This window comes from Monodelphis domestica, chromosome 3 (genome assembly GCF_027887165.1).
Source record: "Monodelphis domestica isolate mMonDom1 chromosome 3, mMonDom1.pri, whole genome shotgun sequence".
Classification (NCBI taxonomy): domain Eukaryota; kingdom Metazoa; phylum Chordata; class Mammalia; order Didelphimorphia; family Didelphidae; genus Monodelphis; species Monodelphis domestica.
The window spans coordinates 91,625,915-91,646,154 of record NC_077229.1 but is presented as its reverse complement, the minus strand read 5'-3'; the positions used below and the strand labels follow the sequence as shown (position 1 = coordinate 91,646,154).

The following is a 20,240-nucleotide window of genomic DNA, read 5'->3' as shown; positions in this document are numbered from 1 at the left end:
CCCCCATTGCCTAGCTCTTACCACTCTTCTGCCTTGGAACTAAATATTGACTTAGTATTGATTTTAAGATGGAAGGTAAGGGTTTAAAAAAAAACAACAACTGTGTTGAAAAAGGGGAACTGAGGCCCCTGACCATCCCGGGCAAGCCCCCATCTGAGTGGGATGGGGTCATGAACAGTGGACCAAACCACTGCAATAAGTTCATAAACACAGAGTTGAGAGGCCAAAGTATAAAACAGCAGTTTATTCATCCCTTGCTTTGGATGCTTGAGGAATGCCTCTCATTGCAGTGGTGGGGTCCACTGTTCATGATCCTGTCCCACTCACACAACAAATATTTCATTTGGTCACTTGAAACTGGAAAAGACTTTAAAATACTTGTCCAGGGTTACACAGCTATTCAGTATCTGAAGCTAAATTTGAATTCAGGTCTTCCTGAACCCCAGGTCCAACTACTCAGCTATTCCCATTACTATTTGATTCAATTAGCAGTGTATACTGTTAAAAGGAACCACAGCAATATTTTTCATTGTTTCAAGAATGCCAATTGCCCTATTGATTTTTATCCATTAAACCCTGTTGTAGTTTCATTTTCCTCAGAGCTTTTCTCTGGTGCTCTGCTCTTTAGGACATTGTGTTTTAGCTTGTCAATAGTCATTTTTATGTGTGGATAGAATTTGGCTCCCCAGGGACTCTCTTTCCCAGAATCCCATTTCCATATTTACACTAACATATTAATGTAGGGAAGATATAAGTTTTGTGTAGCTCTGCCCTCTCTTTCTTCTCCCAGAAATGTGGCTGGGGTAATTGGGTGAGTGCCAGGCAGGAGAAGTTTACTCACGTGGCTTTACTCAAGTTTTTATTTTTGTTCTTTTATTTTTTCTATTTCAAGTGATTATTAATAAACTTTAGAAAATTTAATACTTGGAGTTATTGGATATCAATTCAAATTTTACATGTATAACCTCATTATTTGGCCTTCACAGATTGCTTTTATACTGAGAAGCTCCAGTTTTACAGCCTCTGAACATACATGAATCACAAATAAACAGACACCAGCAGTGAATTTGCAAGCCTCTTCCACCTTGGCTGATTTCCTAAATTTATCGCATGTTCTCTTCAGTGATTAAGCATGTAAAACAAGTGAGATGTTTAGCTTATGCCTCATAAAAACCAGCTTTTAGGGAGGCAATGAGATATATCCATTGATTCAAATCCCAACTCTACTGCCTTTTTCACCTTGGGCAAGTCATTACCCTCTTTAGGCCACAGATTCTTCAAATTTGTCAAATAAAGGAAATTCCACTCTCTCAAATTCATTCCAGCTTTAGATTATATGCTCATCTGGTCATTTCTCAACTCTGTCCCTTTGTACTGGCTGTCCTCTATCCCTGGAATGCCCTCCTTCCTCACCTCCACCTCTCAGTTTCTCTGGCTTCCTTTGACTCCCAGCTAAAATCCCACCTTCTACAAAATGCCTTTCCTGATCCTCCTTAATGCTAATGTCTTCCCTTTAATTGATTATCTCTAATTTATTCCACTGAGATCTTGTTTATACAAAGTTATTTGCCAGTTTTCATGAAATGCAAGCTCTATGGAGAGAAGGGCTTATTTTTGACTTTCCTTTGTAACCGTAGTGTTTATCCAAGTGCCAGGCAAATAGTAAGTGCTTTGACTAAATGTTTGTGATTGCTTGCTTGGAGGCAGGAGGTAACTATCTGGTGATCTGGTGATATTGGGATTACCAGGACCAGACTGAGTTCACACTTGTGCTACATTTGAAAATTAAGAGACAAATTTCCAAGTATGATCAGTTTAATAGCTGGGCCAGCAGTCACCAGTAAATTGGATGGATGGCCTCTCTCAATGACTGAAGACTTTGTTGAGGGCTGACAAGGTCTTTGATGACAATTAGCAAGACCACAGAGCAAAATAGGGGGGTCCTCTGATTCACATGGTCAGAATTGAGATGACGGCAACTGGCCCTCCCCTTCTGAAACCCCCCTAAACCACAACCAAGACCTGCGAACGGATCCCAGAGCAACGGTTCTCGGCTGATGGGAGGTAGGGTAAGCAAGTTCCTCCGGAAAGCTCATGATAAAGGTGGAGGCTATTACAGGACAAAGTTTCTCCAGATGTGGGTGATGGGTGAAGTTTACAAGGGGAAGGCAGGGACCATGAAAGGGAATATTAAATCTAGCTAGATTAAATCTTAGCAAAATAGAATTCAAATCAATTTTAAATTTTATACTTGGTAATATAATAGTATATAATAATATATAATAGTATACTCTTTACCCAGTCAAGATCATAGGTTTAAAGGTGACAGGAATCTCAGTCTTCTACAAGGTGTTCATTTTACAAACGTAGACATTCAGGCTGGGACAGTTTTTACTTACCCAAGGTCTCACAGTAGAATGTGAGGGCAAGGATTATTTTTCCTTTTTTTTTTTTGCTCTTCCATGTTTAGCCTGGCACGTAGTATTTAATAAGTTCTTGTTGCCTTTGACTTGAATTGGGTTTTGCAACCCATTCCTTTCACTTCAAAATACTATTTCACAAAAGTGCCCCCAAATGCAAAGATGACTGGGGGAAAAAAAAGGGCATTGGATGTTGTAAGTAGGACACATTGGCAAATTTAGAGGGCGGTGGATGGTGATTGCAAGACTTTGAGGAGAGAGTGGGTGGCGAGGAAGTAGAGACATCAGAGAGAGGCAATTTTTTAAAGAAATTTAGCCAAGTAGGCAAGAAGAAAGAGGAGAAGGGTCAGAAGAAGGCTGTTTTAGCATGGAAAATTAATAAAGAGTAGTGATATTTTTGTGAAATAATCTTCCCTTTAACCCTCCAACATCAGGCTGAAAGTTGGTGCAACATTCCAGACTTTTCAGTTTTTACCTACTAGATAGGGAACCTTCTTTCTTTTGTTAAGATAAAAAGATTAAAGGTGGACCCTGAGCCAGTGGTCTGGCAGAATGTGCTGGCATCTTCTAGGTCTTGGCAAAGGTCCAGCTTTTCTATGATGAAGTAATGAGGGAAGAATTGAGGTCCCTCAAGTCACCTCTTCTATCAAAATAGCCATCAGTGAGGACTGGCAGGGGAGGTCCTAAGGTCAAATTGTCAGGCCAATCAGAAAGAGGATATAATTCCATTTATAAGCACGAGACAGGATTCACACCCTTTTTTCATTCAGGAAGCCTGTGAAAGAGTCATTCTTTGTTAGCAGAGGCATGCGTCTGTTAATTACCAATTTTCTTCTCAGAGAAATGGCCTCCTATTTTTTATTGGATAAAAATCAGAAATGGAAAGGAAACAGTAGGCAAAGGAGACCTTGAAGATGCAAGAGAAGGGGATGAGTGCGAAGCAAGATTCTGGGGTCTAATGGAGGGAAGGGGCTCAACTGTGCAGGGTAGGGATTAGCCTTAGTGAACTGTAAATTTTCCATTCTGTGATAGGAGAAAATGCTGAGATTTGAGGTATGGAGCAGTAGGGTGGAGGAAGCTTAGGCTGGATCGCCAATATTCTCCTTGAAAGAGGGTAGGTCATATGCTTAAGATCATAGTTGTAATAGAGATAATAGTTGTAAATCATTCTGAACAAAGCCTGGCACATAGTAGGTGCTTAATAAATGTTTATTTCCCACTAAGTGGAGAATGAGATGCTTATGATACAGATAGAGGAAGATGGTTGAAAGCCCTTAAATTGATAAGATATCATATGTTTACATTGGAAGAAAGTCAAATATTGTGATTTTTCTTTCAGTAGATCTGGAACAGGAGCAAAGAAAATGGATGGTGGAGGGTTATTCAAGGACAAGGTTTTATAGGGCAAGAATGATGGAGGGTCAGAGAGGTAAGATAGCATAGAGAGAGACATTCAAATGTCAAACATTATTAGCTGACATTTATATAACATTTTGAAAGTGCTGAAAAATGATAACACATCTCATCAGATCCCCAGAATAACTCTAGGAAGTACATATACTGTAATTATTTTTCCCTTTTCACAAAAGAAGCTATATCTCAGAGACCTTAAGTTTGAGTGATTTGTTCAGGGTCACATAGCTACTATTTTTTTAAATTCAAAAATCTTTTATTTTCCCAATTACATGTAATTATAATTTTCAACATATCCAAACTGTCTCTCTCTTCCTTCCCTCCTTGCTCCCAGAGATGGTAAGTAATTTGATCTGAGTTATTTATTCATGTGTTATCATGCAAAACTTGCTTCCATATTGGTCATTGTTTAAGAGAATACTCATATAACCCCCAAATCTCCAAATAAAAGCATAAATGAATGTGAAAAATTGTATGCTCTGATCTGTATTCCGACTCCAACAGTTCTCTCTCTGGAGGGGGATGGCATTTTTTGTCACCTGCCCTGGATCACTGTATGGCTGAGAGTAATAGCTACTAATTCTCAATGGAGAGATTAAAGACTTGTATCTCTTCTGACGGAAAGTTTGCTGTTCTTTTCTCTATACCACATTTCCAACTGTGGGGTCAGGGCTGGGTAATCAAAGCAAGATGGGGGAAGATTGCCTGGAAGAATAGATGTAAAGGACTGAAACATGGAAAGCAGATTTAGTGTGAAGGTTGGAACAAGAAGAGGAAGGGAGGCTGTGATCAGAGTAGATCCAAAACTCTGAATTCTGGAAGGATTGTTGTGAGACCTGGCAAAGTCTACATATACTTATGTTGATCTGTGGTCGAAATGGAGATAAAGAAGTTGGAGAATTAACAGGCTATGTTGCTAGCTAGCTAGGGAGGTCATCAATATCTCCAAGGATTATGTATGGCAGGGGATGGGGTGGAAAGGAAGACGTTGAAGCAGGAACTAAATTCACTGAAAAGTAGGAAGAATGAACTGAAGGTTGGTAAATAAGGAGTAAACTTGGACAAAGGAATGTCATTGAGGGATGGGGGTAGGTACGGACATGGAAGTCATTATACACTCATTTTTCCTCCTAACTGAGTAATGGGGAATAATAATGATTTCAAGACAGAAGGTAAGGGTTAAAAAAAAAAGACTGCAAGATGACAAGATAGCACCATCACTATTCCACAAACCTCTTTAAGCAACACAAAGAATGCAAATGCAGACGCAAGAGAGGCCAGGGGGTGGACATGATGAGGATAACAATGGTGACCATGACTCTGATTGGTCTGCTGGCCACCCAGTTTCTTCAACTGTAAAATAAGAGGGTTGGGCTAAGTGGCTAAGGACATTTCTCTAAAGTGAGAACTCCCAAATTTTTAACCTTTGATTCTTGTGGCTTACCTGAATCCTTCCTAAAATGGCACATACCTCTGCTCCACTATATTTAGGGTTCATTCATGCCAACATTTTATCTGACTGATGCAAGATAATGAGAAGTTGTAAAATCCTCATCCCCATCCTGGCTTGTTCTTACAGAATTGAGTGCAGGATGTTCTGCTTGCATACACTGGGCTCTCTTCAAATACAAAGGCTGGTGACAGAACGGAAGATGGAGCAGTTATCTCCGGACTCCTGAAGTCAATCGCAAAACCTTCCTGAAGGATGAGTTGGAAGGGACGTTTGGCCACACCCCAGTGGTCATCCAGTCTGAGTGAAAACCTTCAGTGAGGTCTTACTTTTTTTCTTAAACCTTTCCCTTCGTGTCAATGCTAAGACAGAAGGGCAAGGGGTTAATTGACTTACCCAGTCACATTTGAACCCAGGTCCTCCTGACTTCAAGACCTACTGCACCACCCAGCTGCCTCTAGAGTAACATCTTTATTATCTTCCAAGGATGTTCATTTCCCTTCTGGATAGCTCTGATCCATAGGAAGTTTTCCCTTTCATTAAACCTCCATTTGCCTTTCTGTAACTTTCTTTCCCCTGTTCCAATTCTGTTCTAAGGTCTAAATGGATCTGGTCCCATTTTGTCTTTCTGAAGTCAGCTTTCCAAATCCTTGAAGAAGTAACCATCATGCCTTTCTTTGCACCCCTCCACCTCTTCTCTTCTCCAGGATAAATATGACCAGTTCCTTCAAGTGATGCCTATAGAGCATGAGCTCAACGTCCTTCACCAGCCTTGTTATGCTTCAGTCTAATTTATTAAGGACTTTCCTAAAATGCAGCATCTAAAATTCTGCATGGTTTCACATGTAGTTTGACCAACGCAGAGTATAGCCTAATAATCACATCCCTAGTTCTGGCTTTTCTTAATGCAACCCAGTAGTATAGTAGGTTCTTTTTGGGGGAAGAGGCTGCTTTACCTCATACTCAACATAGTACTTAGCACCGTGTCTGGCACTGAATGCTATATAAATGTTGGTTATTTTTATTAAATTCTGCCAAAATTCTCAGCTTTCCAGATGATCTGTCACATTTCCTTCATATTATATTCCCGCAAATTTGAGTTTTTGAACCCCAGGATAAAAGGACTCAGAATTCCTGGAGGCAGGAAGCAGCTCCAATGTACCCCACAGGTCAGAGCCTATTGCCATTTGGAAAACCCATCATTCAGGAGTGGGGCGGGAAGAAGTCAAGGCAATCTTGTGTGTGTGCACACAGGAGAGGTTGATCACAGGCCAGTTTGACCTTCAGTTGCAAATAATTCCCAGGTATTTTGGCCAGTGTAGACACTTGCTTGATGGTGGTCTCAGGCCCCCAAGGAGTGATATTTCCTTCTGTGGGGACCTGAGAAAGAATTTACTCTGTGCTTTCTGCCTCTAAGCCCCTCTCTTTAAGAAAACGATTCAAAGATGGCAAAGATTTAGAGCAATAAAGCCAGGTAAAGACACAAGACAAGGAAAGACCTGCCTTAATTTCCTCACAAAGACACCAAGACATATAGCTAGCTAGCATTTACACAGGACCATAAGGTTTGCATGATAATTTTTCCTATACCTGTATTATCTAATTTTATCTTCACAATAATCCTAGGAGTTTGCTGCTATTGTTCTCTCCATGTTACAGCTGAGAACACAGAGGCTGTATCCCAGATTTAATCATCTGAGAGATGATTTGAACTGAGTTTTTCCTCATTCCAAATCCATCACCTATCTACTCTATCAGAGGGAGAAATATTTTGATAATGATTTAGTCCTTCACAGGACTAAACGATCATCATATAATATTTCTGTTCCTGTACATATTGTTCTCCTGCTTCTGCTCACTTTGCATCAGTTCATACAAGTCTTTCTAGGTTTTTCTGAAAGCATCCTCTCCATTGTTCCTTAGGACACAAAAAGTATTCCATTACAACCATATTCTCCAAGTGATGGAGAATCCCTCAGTTTCCAATGCTTTGAAAAAGGGATGCTAGAAATATTCTGGTACAAGTAGGTCCTTTCCCCCTTATCTCTGATCTCTTTGGAATATCGTCCTCTCCCCTCTCCCCCAGAGGGACTATTGCTGGGTCAATGGGAATGCCTAGTTCTTTGTCCTTTGAGCATGGTTCCATATTGCCCTCCAGAAGGGTTGTATCAGTTCACAGTTCCACCAACAGTGTATCAGTGTCTCAATTTCCCCACCTCCCCTCCAACATTGATCATTTTCCTTTCTGGTCATGTTAACCAGTCTGGTAGATGTGAGGTGGTATCTCAGAATTATTTAATTTGCATTTCTCTAATCAATAGTGCTTTGGACCATTTTTTCATTAAAACTCTATAGAGAGTTTTAATTTCTTCCTCTGAGAAAGGAGAAATATCCAAAAACAAGACACCAGAAGAGAGTCAGAGGACAAAGATAACAGAGATTCAGACTCTTTTAGAGACAGGGACACAGAGACTTGGATGTGGAAAGAGCAAAGAGACATGGAGGTGAACTAACTGGGAAGGGTCTCCTCCACATTCTTAATATGCCACATTGCAGGTGACTCAGACAGAAAGCTCAGGGCTAGAGGGCTTATGGCTCTCGCTCTGCCACCAAGTCTCAGAGTGGGAAGGGGCAATTCTCCCCTTTCTCAGTCCAATGGAGGCAATCGTCCCTCTCCTTCACACCTTAGAAGGCACATTGAGGATTCCAGGAAGACCAAGAAAAGGCAATAGAGATGATTTAATTCAATTCTCCTTATTTTACAGACCTGAAAAATGGGGTCCAGAGAGAGGATCTTGCCCAAGGCCATAGAGTGGTTCACAATAACGAGAGTTAACATTTACATGTTGTTCAGTTGTTTCTCTGCCATGTCTGACTCTTCATGACTCCATTTGGGGATTTCTTAACAAGGTGACTAGACTGGTTCACCATTTCCTTCTCTGGATTATTATATTTTTAATCCTCACCTTCCATCTTTGAATCAATACTGAGTATTGGTTCTAAGGCAGAAGAGTGGTAAGTGACTTGCCCAGGGTCACACAGCTAGAATATTCTTATTACAATTCTTTTATTAGATTCAGCTTGATGTTCTATTTCCTCTTGGCTCTATCAAGATGGCAAGTTAAGATTGTCTTAGGATCACAAATATCACTGGGTTCTAACATTTAGAGCTAGAAAGAAACTAAGATATCATCTAGTCCACTCTTCTAATTTGTAGAGATATGGAGATGCGTCAATTACTTATCCAGGGTCAGCAGGGTAATTAGTAGCTATGGTAAGTTGTGCCTAGGTCTGTGTTAGATCCAATATTCTATTTCATGTGGAACCAATCAGAGCTAGTAGGAGCCTGGGAGATCACCCCTTAATTTTACAGAAGAAAAAACTTGGGACCAGAGATGGGAAATAATTTCTTCAAATTAGTGGCAAAATCTAGTTTAGAGCTCAGGTGGGGTACATTCCCCCCCCCCCCTTTTAAAGCCCTTACTTTCTGTCTTAGTAAACACTCAAGCGAATAGGGCCAGGGCTAGGGAAGCAAGGTTAAGCGACTTGTCCAGGATCATATTGCTAGTAGTGGCTGCGGCCAGATTTGAACCCAGGTCCTCCCAACTCCAGGCTTGTCACTTTATCCATTGTACTGCTCCACCGCATTTTGTATTACACAACACTGTTACTTTTTTACCTCTAAGATGATAGGATTTAATGTTAGAAGGGATTTTAGAAGTTGTCTTTATGGATGGGGAAATTGAGATCCAAGAAATGGAGTCAAAATTTGCCAAGTAACTGATGACTACACAATCTTACCAATGTGGGGGCACATTCACTGCCACTGATCATAACTTTTTATAAAACAGGCCTTTTTATCCTGTATAGTTCTTGTTCAAGTCTGGAATCTTCCATGAAAGCTTTCCAATAAGGTATACGTCTCTTCCCCGAGTATGAAGATATTGGTATTTCATAGATATTAGTGCAATATTCAAGACTGTCTCTTAGTTTACCTGCCTTCAAATACACACACACACACACACACACACACACACACACACACACACATCTCCACCCTCACCCTCCTACCTTCCATCTTACAATTAATACTTTGTACTGATTCCAAGGCAGAGGAGTGGTAAGGAGTAGGCAGTCGGGGCCAAGTGACTTGCCCAGGGTGACACAGCTAGGAAATTTCCGAGGCCAGATTTCAACCCTCAACTCCCATCTCTAGGTCTGGCTTTCAATATCTAAAATGATGTCCAATGGCAGAATTGGATAGTCTTTTACTTACCAGTTACAAATTAGAATCCTCTGGTAGAAGTATACAGCTGGTGGGGAAGAATTTGTTTCCTAACTAAGAACAGGGAGTTCTTATATAGTCCCAAAATAGAGATTTCTTCCTGGTTCTTGGGAAACTCAATGTTGTTGCTACTAAAATTTTCTATTTTCTTTTTTTATTCTGATCTCTTTGACATATAAGACGGTATCTTTTTAGTACTTGGTTCACTGTTTAGAAGAATAACAAAGATAATACACATGCAATGAGGCCAACTGATTCTTCCTGAGCCTTCTGGCATATTTGAGAAATTTTGGGCACCAGTTCTTGAGTCCATCTGAATTTCATAAGTTTTATTTTGAGAAAATATTTAAAAAAAAACATGACCAGCTTATATCAAAGCCTTAATTTAACAAGGATACCATAGTTAAGAATCCTCAAACATTAAAATCTCCAAAGAATTAAATTAAATTCAAATTGCAAGTGACTAAAAGGGCATAGATGAACTGAAGTACATTTCCAATGATGGTATTTGTGCAATCTAAGAAATGTTTGATTAGAAAAAGGATGAGGGCTGGTCATGTAGCAACAGCAAGGGATAAATGACAGAAGGAATACTTCACATTTACCCAAGAAATGCAAAAAAAAGGATGGCTTCCAGTATGCTGGGTAAATCTTCCATGCTACATCTATAGAGTATGAACTAGTGGCAATTATACAGGATGAGGTGTAAATAGGTCACCTTTCTCCACTAACTGAGATGAAGATAGAAGGTAAGGGTTTCAAAAAACAACAAAAACAAATGCTGAATGGTAGATAACCTGTAGACTATAAATACAATAGGAATCAACAGTACGATATGGCAACCCAAAAAATGACTTAATGACCACAGATTTAGAATGGGGTCTTAGAGGTCATACGGTTCAATCCCCCAACCTCAAAGCTGAACTGAGTCCTAGAATGGTAAAGTAATTTACTTGGGCTTACAAAAGTAGTAAGCGGCAATGTTGGGATTTAAAAACCAGAATTTCTGAATCCAAATATAGCATTCCCTCCCCTCTCCCTGCACTGTGCTGTGATGCCTTCCTACTTTCCAAAATTTTTTTTTAGAGTATTTCTTTACATAGTAAATCCTCCTAATGTATTTCTATATAAAGGTATAATAGTCCTCCTAAGACATTTTTATATAAATTGTCATAATTTTATTTACAGATTTTGAACATATATTTTGTGAAATAACTGCCTATTAAAATTGTTCAAGTTTCCTATTTAGGAATATTTGACAAACTTTTTTTGCTATTAAAACTTAATAGGGGAAATCAGAAGCTAGATTTCATAATATTCATAGTAAAGTGAATAAAGTCCTCAAACAAGACTCACTTCTTCAAAAAATTTCTTCAAATTTCTTCTTCCTTCTCCCATGTCTGTTCAGATATATAGGTAGCTCTCAAATAATAACCCATGCTAATAGATGGAAACATTATTACAGCTGATTTGTGGAAAGGCAACTCCAAACCACATATGGAGAGTGCCAAAAGACTGCCTGGTCAGGAGAAACAATTGATAGGGGCATATTGGCTCCATTCTGGTAGAGATTCATGCACCATTTCAATGTAGAAGAAACCAGTTGGAGGCTTCTTCACTCTGACTCACCCACATTTACAGTAGAAGACAGGCCCCTACTTCAATAATAAATACCAGGTTATCTTAGGCTACATCAGAACAGTTTTAATATCTAGGTTTGGGGAGGTGATAGTTCTTGCTCTAGTATTCCCTGGTCAGGCCCCTTATAGAATATTATGTGATAGCTTGAGTGCCATACTTTAAAAGGGTATACATAAATCTAAGTCCACCCTTTCTGTTAAGGCCACCACCAATCTTGAAGTCACAAAACTTTCCAACTTGGAAGCTATCCTCAACTCTTCACCACATCAATCCACCCCCCCCCCCCCAATCCAACATTTGCCAAAAATCTTAAAGTCTACCTCCCTCGACAACCATCTCCTCTCTACTTTGACCACATCAATCCTAGGTTCAGGGTCTCACCACCTGGACCACTGCACTGGATTCTTTTTTTTTTTTGTATCCAAGTTCCCCTTTGCTAATCTCTTTCATACAGATGATAGCTAATACTCCTAAAGCACAGCTCTGACCTATGCCATTCCCGTATAAGCATTAGTGGTTTCCTATTACTCCTCGAAGATATAAACCCTGTTTGACATTTGGGGGCCAATGACATACCACGCCCCTCTTGAACTCACTACTAGGCCATGCTGTTCCATGGACAGTTGACCTCTCAAAACTTTGCTGGGAATGCTTCCCATGTCTGGAATATCCTCACTCTTTGTCTCTGCTTAGAATCCTTGGCACCACCCTCAAGACTTAGTTGAAGTGCTACCTCTAATGAGATTTTTTCTAGGTCCTTCAGGTGTTAGTACTCTCCATATTCCATCAGAAATGACCTCATATTGATTTTGGATATGTCTTGTATTTTCTTATCATGTATCCTCTCAGTAGAATATGAATTTATCATCAAGGAGTGTTTCATTTTTTGATTGGCATCCCTAGTACAATGCCTGATCTGGTAGACATTTAAATGTTTTTCTTAATGAATTATCTCTACTTTTAGATTAAGAAGCTAGAGGCTCAAGTTGTTTGAATATATCCACATGGATAGTACTTATCAGAGGCATGACTTAAACTCAGATCTTCCTGACTACAAATCTAGCACTACCCTTCCATTATATTCCCTCTCATGTCATGAGAATTAGCTTAAGAAACGGTTTATTTGGCAGGTAATTAGCAAGATCAATTAATGGTTTTGTTATGCTCAAGGGGAGAATTAAGGCTTTTTGGGCTTTGGTCCATAGGTTCTAGAAATAGGAACCATGGCAACCTGATTTACTAGAAAAATCAACAACTGTAGTTTGAGGACCCCGATGAGTTGAATGACTTCTAAAGTCCTTCCCAGCTTTAAATAAATAATCATATATTGGAAGGAGGCAAATTTCAGTTTAATGGAACAACAACAACAAAATCCAACAATTTTAGAGCTATGCAAAGGTATAACAGGCCATTATTGGAGGTATCAGGCTAGTCTTCACTATAGCTTTGCAGGCAAAGTCTGACTAGCCACCTGTTGGGCACATGGTAGAGGGGTTTCAAATTCAGGTATAAGTTAGTCCAGAACTCCCTCTAGTTCTCAAAAGCTTCTGAGATACTTGAATATGTCCATTTTATTATTGTGGACAATTTGCTTTTATAGTGCAAAGGTTTACCCATCTACCTATCCAGGAGGCCTTTCCTCAGTGGCTATCTGATCAACCTCTTTATTTTACTGATAAGAAAATATAGATAAAATGACTTGATTAAAAGACAATAAACATCAGGCAGAACTCAGGGCCTGACTCTACAGAGTTAGAACTTTGTGTGTCATGCTGCTACAAAAATGATTCACATTCTTTTCTGGAGATAGTCTTAGATGTCAATTTGGATATGATCAAACAAATAGCTAGAATATCAAGGCAATTAGATGTACAAACTAAACTCTAGTGGAATTCTTTTTTAAACATACTATATTCATGAAGATGACATTTGAACTAGGCCTTGAAATCAAGGGCAGAAATCAGACAGCAAACAGGCAGAAATAAGGAGGGGAGAGAAAGAAAAAAGTAATTTTAGGTGGAGAGAACAATGTGAGAAAAGGCAGAGATAGGAGGGTTTCCACCTTAAGTCTCTCATGTTTTGAAGTACATTGCTCTTCAATATAAGCACTGGCAGCCAATGTATTCATAATGCAAAATGTGCCCCCAAAGAAGAAATATTGTCAAGAGTAAGCTTTGAGATATAAGATAGCTACAAACAGGTAGGTTTTGTGTATAAAGCTTTTGGAGAACACTTCTGATAAATTTTTAAATTAGTTGGCTTTATTGTCTTAATTCAGAATTAATGGCTCTGGCATTGTTTTTATAATTGTTACTCTTTCACTTTTTGAGGCAGAAAGAAAACATTTTAAATGGTGTGTGAACAGGAACACGTTTATTACAAAAGAAAAAACCTCAAAACAAATAAAATTCACATTGTATCGAGCTACAACATGGGAGCAGATAAAAAAAATATTACACAGTTCAAGGTAGCCCTGGCAAACAGAATGCATCACTGTTGCTATATGACATTAACATAGGTTTTAAAATATTCAGTAGCGGCGAGTAAAGCGGGTGTCATTAGGTCTGTTCCCTCTGTCCTGTTCTCCAAATTCTCCACCTTGCATTCCACCACCCTGCATCACATGGCCCCGGGAATTTCCACCTGCAAAGCTGCCACGCCTAGGAACAAATTCAAACTCTTTTTTGCCCCCAGATTCTTTCCCACCCCTGTAGGCTGCTACCTGTACATTTTCAAGGAGGGCTGTTCAGTATGGTTTGGAGCCATTAATTCTATCTAATGCCTTCCCCCTCTTGATCAGATGCATCAGATGATAGAACCATTAGATTGTTTTATAGGGAACAACATATGACTGATCACACATGGCTTTAGGTAACAAAGGTTATTACTTGGTAAGATTTCATTTTGTTTTGAAACCTTCAACAAAGCAAGTTAAACAAACATGCAAAAAAGAGGCTGTTATAAAAGGAAGAGGAAGGGAAGCGTGAAGAAAAAGAAAATCAACTATCCTCGACGAAACTTCTTACCCCGACATCCCTCCTCGATTCATCACATGGCCTGGTCCAGAGTGACCAGACATACTTCTCTCACCACCTAAAAGACAAGACAGTTTTCAAACATCTGGAGAAAATTCTCCAGAAACATCAGTGCTCTGGTATAGAGCCCTTCCTCACCTTCATTTCCATTACATGAAAAAACTAGATAGATTAGGGAGAGGGGTCTAGCTGGATGCTTCCTGCACTGTAATTGTTAATCAATATATCAATTATTGAATAAAACAGATTGTCCACTTGGGCTCACTGTCAGTGATTGGAGTTGGCACACTATTTCTTCCTTTCTCTCTCACTGTTGCTTTTTTCATCTCTCAAAAGACAGATTCTTTTTGATGTCTATATTTATTATGTCCTGATCCAAGCCTGTAATGTCTAGACCAATTTCAGGGTAGTAGACACAATATTATAGAAATTCCAGGGTCACAGAATTGAAAATGACCCCAGAGGAGATGTCTATTTAAACAGACATCTTTTTCTACAACAATCCTGCTTTAATGATTTGTTGCCTTTGTCAAAACGCTCTTTTATTTTAGAACTCTCACTAGGTTCTTATATTATTGAATCTCTCTACAACTTCCACCCATTGCTCCAAGATCTGTCCTCTGGGGCTGTGCAGAATAAATCTCCTCACTGTAAAGGACCTTTAAATTCTTGAAAACAGTGATGATATTCCTCCACAGATCCTGAATGCATTGCCCCTAGCTCCTTCAAACAATCTATGTAGAGAATGGTTTCTTTTTGCCAAGTGACCTTTTTCTAAATGAATTTCAGTTTGCCAATGTCTTTTCTGTAATGTGGTCCCTTTAGAACTTAGGACCAAAGAAGAGGACAGAGACACTACTGCTTTCCTCACTGGGGACATTATGCTTTTTTACTCTTATCAGTCATTTCCTAATAAAAAACCTTCATCTCCTCTTGCCCACCTCCAGCACTTTCTTATAGAGAAAGCCATATAACTGTTTAAGTGATAACTGGGAGTATGCAACTTCTCTTTTTTTGGGTAGTTTACCATTTTTTAATAAAAAAGATATGTGCTTTTCATTTGGAACCAACTTTCCCCATTACATGTCTATGCCACAATTTGTTTAGCTATTCTTTAATAATCAGGTGCATAGTTTCCAGCTTTTTATCATAAATAGTACTATGAATATTTTGGAGGAAATGGGTTATTTATTTCTGTTGCTGACATTCTAGGGGTATAAATCAGGCAGGTGGATCTCTGGATCATAAAATTAGCAGATTTCAAAGGCCAAACCATTCTGAATACCCTTTTCCACATTATAACTGAGAAGTGAAATCATTCAGTCTATACCCGATGAAGGGAAAACTACTACCTCGAGGCAGAACATTTCATTTCTGGAGAGTTCTGCCAGGGGGGTTTTTGAGATCAAGCCTAGTTCTATTCACAAATTCAACCATTGCTCTGGGTTTTCTCCTTCAGGGCTTTACAACAGTTTTTCAAATACCCAAAGACAGCTATCATGTCTACCATCTTTCCTCCCTCTGAACTAAACATATCTTCATTCCTTTAAGTTGAACCTCATGTGCCATGAACTTCAAGTCCCTTCACCATCCTTGTTGCTCTCCTTTGGACACTTTCCAGTTCCTCAATGTTCCTGGGGCCCAGAACAGAACACAGATTTCCAAATATGGTCTGACCATGGCATAGTGCAAGGGGACCATCACTTTCCTAATTCTAGACACTAGGCTTCTCTAAATGCAGCACTACTTCTCTTGGCTGCCATATCACATTGTTGACCCATAGAAATAAAATTCCAGTCAAATTCCAAAATCTTTTAGATAGATTACCATCTGGCCACGCCTACCCCCCATAATGTCTTTGTAAAGCCGATTAAAAAAACCCCAAATGTAAAGGATTTAAAATTTATCCTTTCTAAAGTTGAACATTTTCAATTCAGTTCAGTACTCCAATTTTTCAAGGTATTTTTGCATCTTAATATCTAATTATTCCCAGTTTTATGACATTTTGAAATGTGATAAACATACAAGCTGTGTCTTTATCCAAAGCACAGACAAAAAATGTTTAATAGAATCGAATCAAGCAGGCATATAGAGAGACCTATTCCTATTTGGATCTGGACACTTAAATGATACAGAACTCACCAGAATGAATTATTGCCTAACTTCATATTTCTGCATCTTTCCCTATAAGAAAAATATCAAAGACTTTGCCAATTCCTTTGTTAAAATCTAAATTTACTTATAAGCAATTTACCTAGAATAAAATAAATTTACCTATAACCCAGGTAAGAAAGAAAATGAGGCTTTTCTGGCACAACCTATTCTTGATAGTCCTGGTTCATTTCCATGTAAACACTGACCATCTCCTTTAATTATAATTGGAGTGCACGTAAGAGTGAACTTGGCTTTCTTCTTCTAAATGAAAAAAAAAATTCTAAAATACAGCAGTCACTGCCTTCAGTCTCCCATCATTTTCATCCCAGGTTTCTTCTTAAGTGATAATAATCAGATGCAGAATGGAATTTTTCTTGGCTTCTTCAATCTTTTGAAGCATTTATAAAATCAAGAAATCACTAGATATTCTGCTTTAATAGATGTAAGAGTAACTGATGTGTCCCATTTCTAATACATCATACCCATTCTGTCAGACTTTTTTCATTTCTTGAATTCTTCTCATCCATTTCCTTTTGGTCTATGAGATCTGTGATATAGACTTGACGGCAATATCACTTCTATTTCTGTCTCCACTGATCTTGCTCAAATGTGCTACATGATGCTTTTCTCATTATTATTTTTGGCTATCTGCACATGACAGTCTTTAAAATATAATGCCCCTTCTCTGCTCTTGGTTTAGCTTTCCTATTTCTTTTGGAAAATGAAAGGCCCCTTAAGACCAAATCTAGGGCATTACTCTTCAAATTTACTTGAGTTAGGCCTTCTAATTTACAAATAATGTGGTAGCTTTTCTCACATTTTCAAACTGCTTAACATAGCTCTAGTAGGAATTGGTGTGTCTGCTTCCCAAAGCTGCTCCAAAGGGGAATTTCTTCTTTGTCTGCATCTTTTTCATTTTGAAAGGCATTAGTTAACATGTCAAGAGTTATTTTAATATGCATTATCCTAATTATTACTAATTTTAAATTATTTTTCAAAGTTGTTGATAATCTACATTTTCCTTTTGAAACCTGTTCATCTTTTCTGACCAACACTTATCTTCTGCGGTATAACTTAACCTCATATAGATTCATGCCAACTGATGACAAATTCTGGATGACCAATTTTTATCAGAGATGTTTGATGCAATTTTTCTTTCTAAGTAACTATCTCTGCTAATTCATAGCTATATCTTATTTATGAATGATCTTTTCATTTCTGTAATAAAAATGATCCTAGTTTTAAAAACATTTATTTATCTATTTGGAATTAATTGTGGCATATGATAAAATTAATAGCAGAAACCAATTTCCTATCAAGTTTTTCACTTTTCTGTTAAGTTCTTGCTGAACCACCTTCCTTTTCTAGGAGTTTCTGGTCTCACATTTTTTTTTTAACACTATGACAACTATCTAAATTTGCTCTTGGCTTTTGCTTAGCTATTTCATTTGATATTTACTGCTATGGAATATAATTTGAGATCTGATGATGCAAGATCCTATTAATTCCTCCTAAAAAAGTAAGTCATTTTCCTTGATATCTAGTCTATCTTTCCTTGTTATCTAGTTTTCTTGAGAAAAAAAAAAAAAACGTGTTCCTGTTTTGCCTAACTTTATAGTGTCCTCTTAAAGAGTAAAGTAGAGAGTAAATAAAATGCTTTATCTTAACTAAGGAAGACCTACTTGAAAGTCCTACCTGGGCTTTGTCTTACTACAGGCTTATTAAATCTCTCAACTTCAGGTAACTTTCTCAAGATTCAGTTTATAAGTTAAATGAATTTTGATCTGGGCTGTTGAATGGAGCTCCTGTGGCAACGAAATCAGAATAGTGGAGCCTATAGGTAGTTGTAAATTTTCTAAGTAGAACAAATGTACAAATAAGGGTAATTTTTGCTTCCATTTTGCCAAAGCCTGCCTATTCTCTTGGCTTATTGTCAAAGTTAACATTTTTAGTAGTATATGAAATAATGGAGGTATTTGGGTTTTTTCTTTACCTTTTGATCTTACAGGAATGCTTCCAAAATTTTTTTATCATGAGGAATGCTAGTTCTTGATTTTGGACCTTTTTATTTTTCAATAAGGCTTAATCCTTTCAAACAACAAAATAGAACAGTAAACCGTATAACTATGTTGAGCAAAGCTGGCTCCCAAAGAAAAAAGCTTAGACATCTGAAAGGAAGGAGCTCCTAAATATGGAAAACTGGATGTATAACTAGATTTAGTTGATGTATAAAATGTTTTGATTAAATGCCTTTTCTTTCATTTCCATTTTTTGTTACAGTGGATGTCTCTAGGAAGGGAAAGAATATATTTTGGAAATGAAGGGGATATAAAAACAAAAAATTCAGTGTTTTTTAAAAGTGCAAAAAGGGAATAATTGGTCATTCTAACCCTACATACACACTGCATTTTAGTATCATAGGTTCAAAGGAGAATATGTCAAGAGCTGAAAGTAAAACTGAGAGCCATCTAGTTCAACCACCTCATTTTGCTTAAGGAAACCAAGGAGGTTGAACGGCTGCTCCAAGATTCTATGGTAGAAAATAAGACAGGGTTTGAACTCAGGTTCTTTGGCTCCAAATCCAGTGCTCTTTCTAATGTACCACACTGCCTAAACCTCCACCATGTGGAAAGCATTTCCTATATACTCATGTAATTTTTTGTTAGCTTTGCATCATTATTTATTAGTGATTTTCTTTCTGATATTTGTCTGAAGAAGGGCTTTGGAAGATCGCTTCTTTCCTTACTTTTGAGAAGAGTTTATGTAGCACAGAGATTAAATTATCTTTAATCAAGATTTATGACTTAGATGTACCTCTGGTTTAGTAATTTTTTTGGGGGGAGTTTTATTTGTGGTTTGGTCCACCCCCCCCCCCCCTGCTGTGAATTGAATTATGTAGAATCACCATTAAGAACAATTTGGGCATTTATAGTTTTGTAAATATTCATTCTACTTCACTCCCAATTTTGTTATATGGTTGTACACAGAAGTTTTCAATTAATTCTACTTCCCCTTTATGTTATGAAATCTCTTTTTGGTTTTGGCAATATTGTTCTTATTTCTGTCAGTCTTTAAAAACTGGCTCTTTAGGGGGCAGCTGGGTGGCTCAGTGGATTGAGAGTCAGGCCCAGATATGGGAGGTCCTGGGTTCAAATATGGCCTCAGACACTTCCTAGCTGTGTGATCCAGGGCAGGTCACTTAACTCCCATTGCCTAGCCCTTACCACTCTTCTGCCTTAGAAGCAATACCAAGTATTGATTCTAAGGTGGAAGGTAAGGGTTTAAAAAAACAAAACTGGTTCTTTATTATCTTTATCAGTTTTTGCTTTAAATTTTCAACATTTTTTAAAAATGGTTATCAATATGGTGATTTTTAAAATTGCACAGTAGATTCTAGCTTTTGGCAATGTCTTTAGACATATGGTTTCCTTTAAAAAGAGCTTTACTTAGTTGCATTCCATAAATTAAGGCACAGTGCCACATGTTTTATTTTTTTTTAACATAACCATTTCTATGATTTGTCCTTTGACATGTTCATTATTTAGGACTGTTAATTATGCTCAATGTAAGTCTAAATATTGTTCCTATTTTTAAGATTATAATTTTTTATATCAAGTGTCTGCAAAAAATGTGTTTACTGGTTTTTTTTTTGCTTTATTCATTAATTTTGAGGTTCTTTATGCCTTAGCATATGACCAATTTCTGTAAAAGTACTGTATAAAGCTGAAGAATTATTATTCAAAACTTATCATAGTTTTATCATGGTTTTCACAATATGTTTGGATCTAGAACACTCTTTATATATATTAGATTTAACAAGTTATGAAAGGCAAATTTTAAAA

General features: G+C 37.9%; 1 protein-coding gene across 4 annotated transcripts in view; it reads right to left on the bottom strand.

Annotated features, from left to right (window-relative positions):
- Nucleotides 1–13,560: 13,560 nt before the first annotated feature.
- LOC100024904 (scaffold attachment factor B1) overlaps nucleotides 13,561–20,240 on the bottom strand; it is a 36,596-nt gene continuing 29,916 nt past the window's right edge. For all 4 annotated transcript variants that reach the window (XM_007488943.3, XM_001375971.5, XM_003340720.4 and 1 more), the window contains 2 exons: nucleotides 14,236–14,302; nucleotides 13,561–13,869 (listed from right to left, as the gene is read on the bottom strand). In XM_007488943.3, coding sequence (XP_007489005.1) covers nucleotides 13,740–13,869; nucleotides 14,236–14,302 — 197 coding nt within the window. In that variant the 3' untranslated portion in view covers nucleotides 13,561–13,739. The remainder of the gene's footprint in view (nucleotides 13,870–14,235; nucleotides 14,303–20,240) is intronic.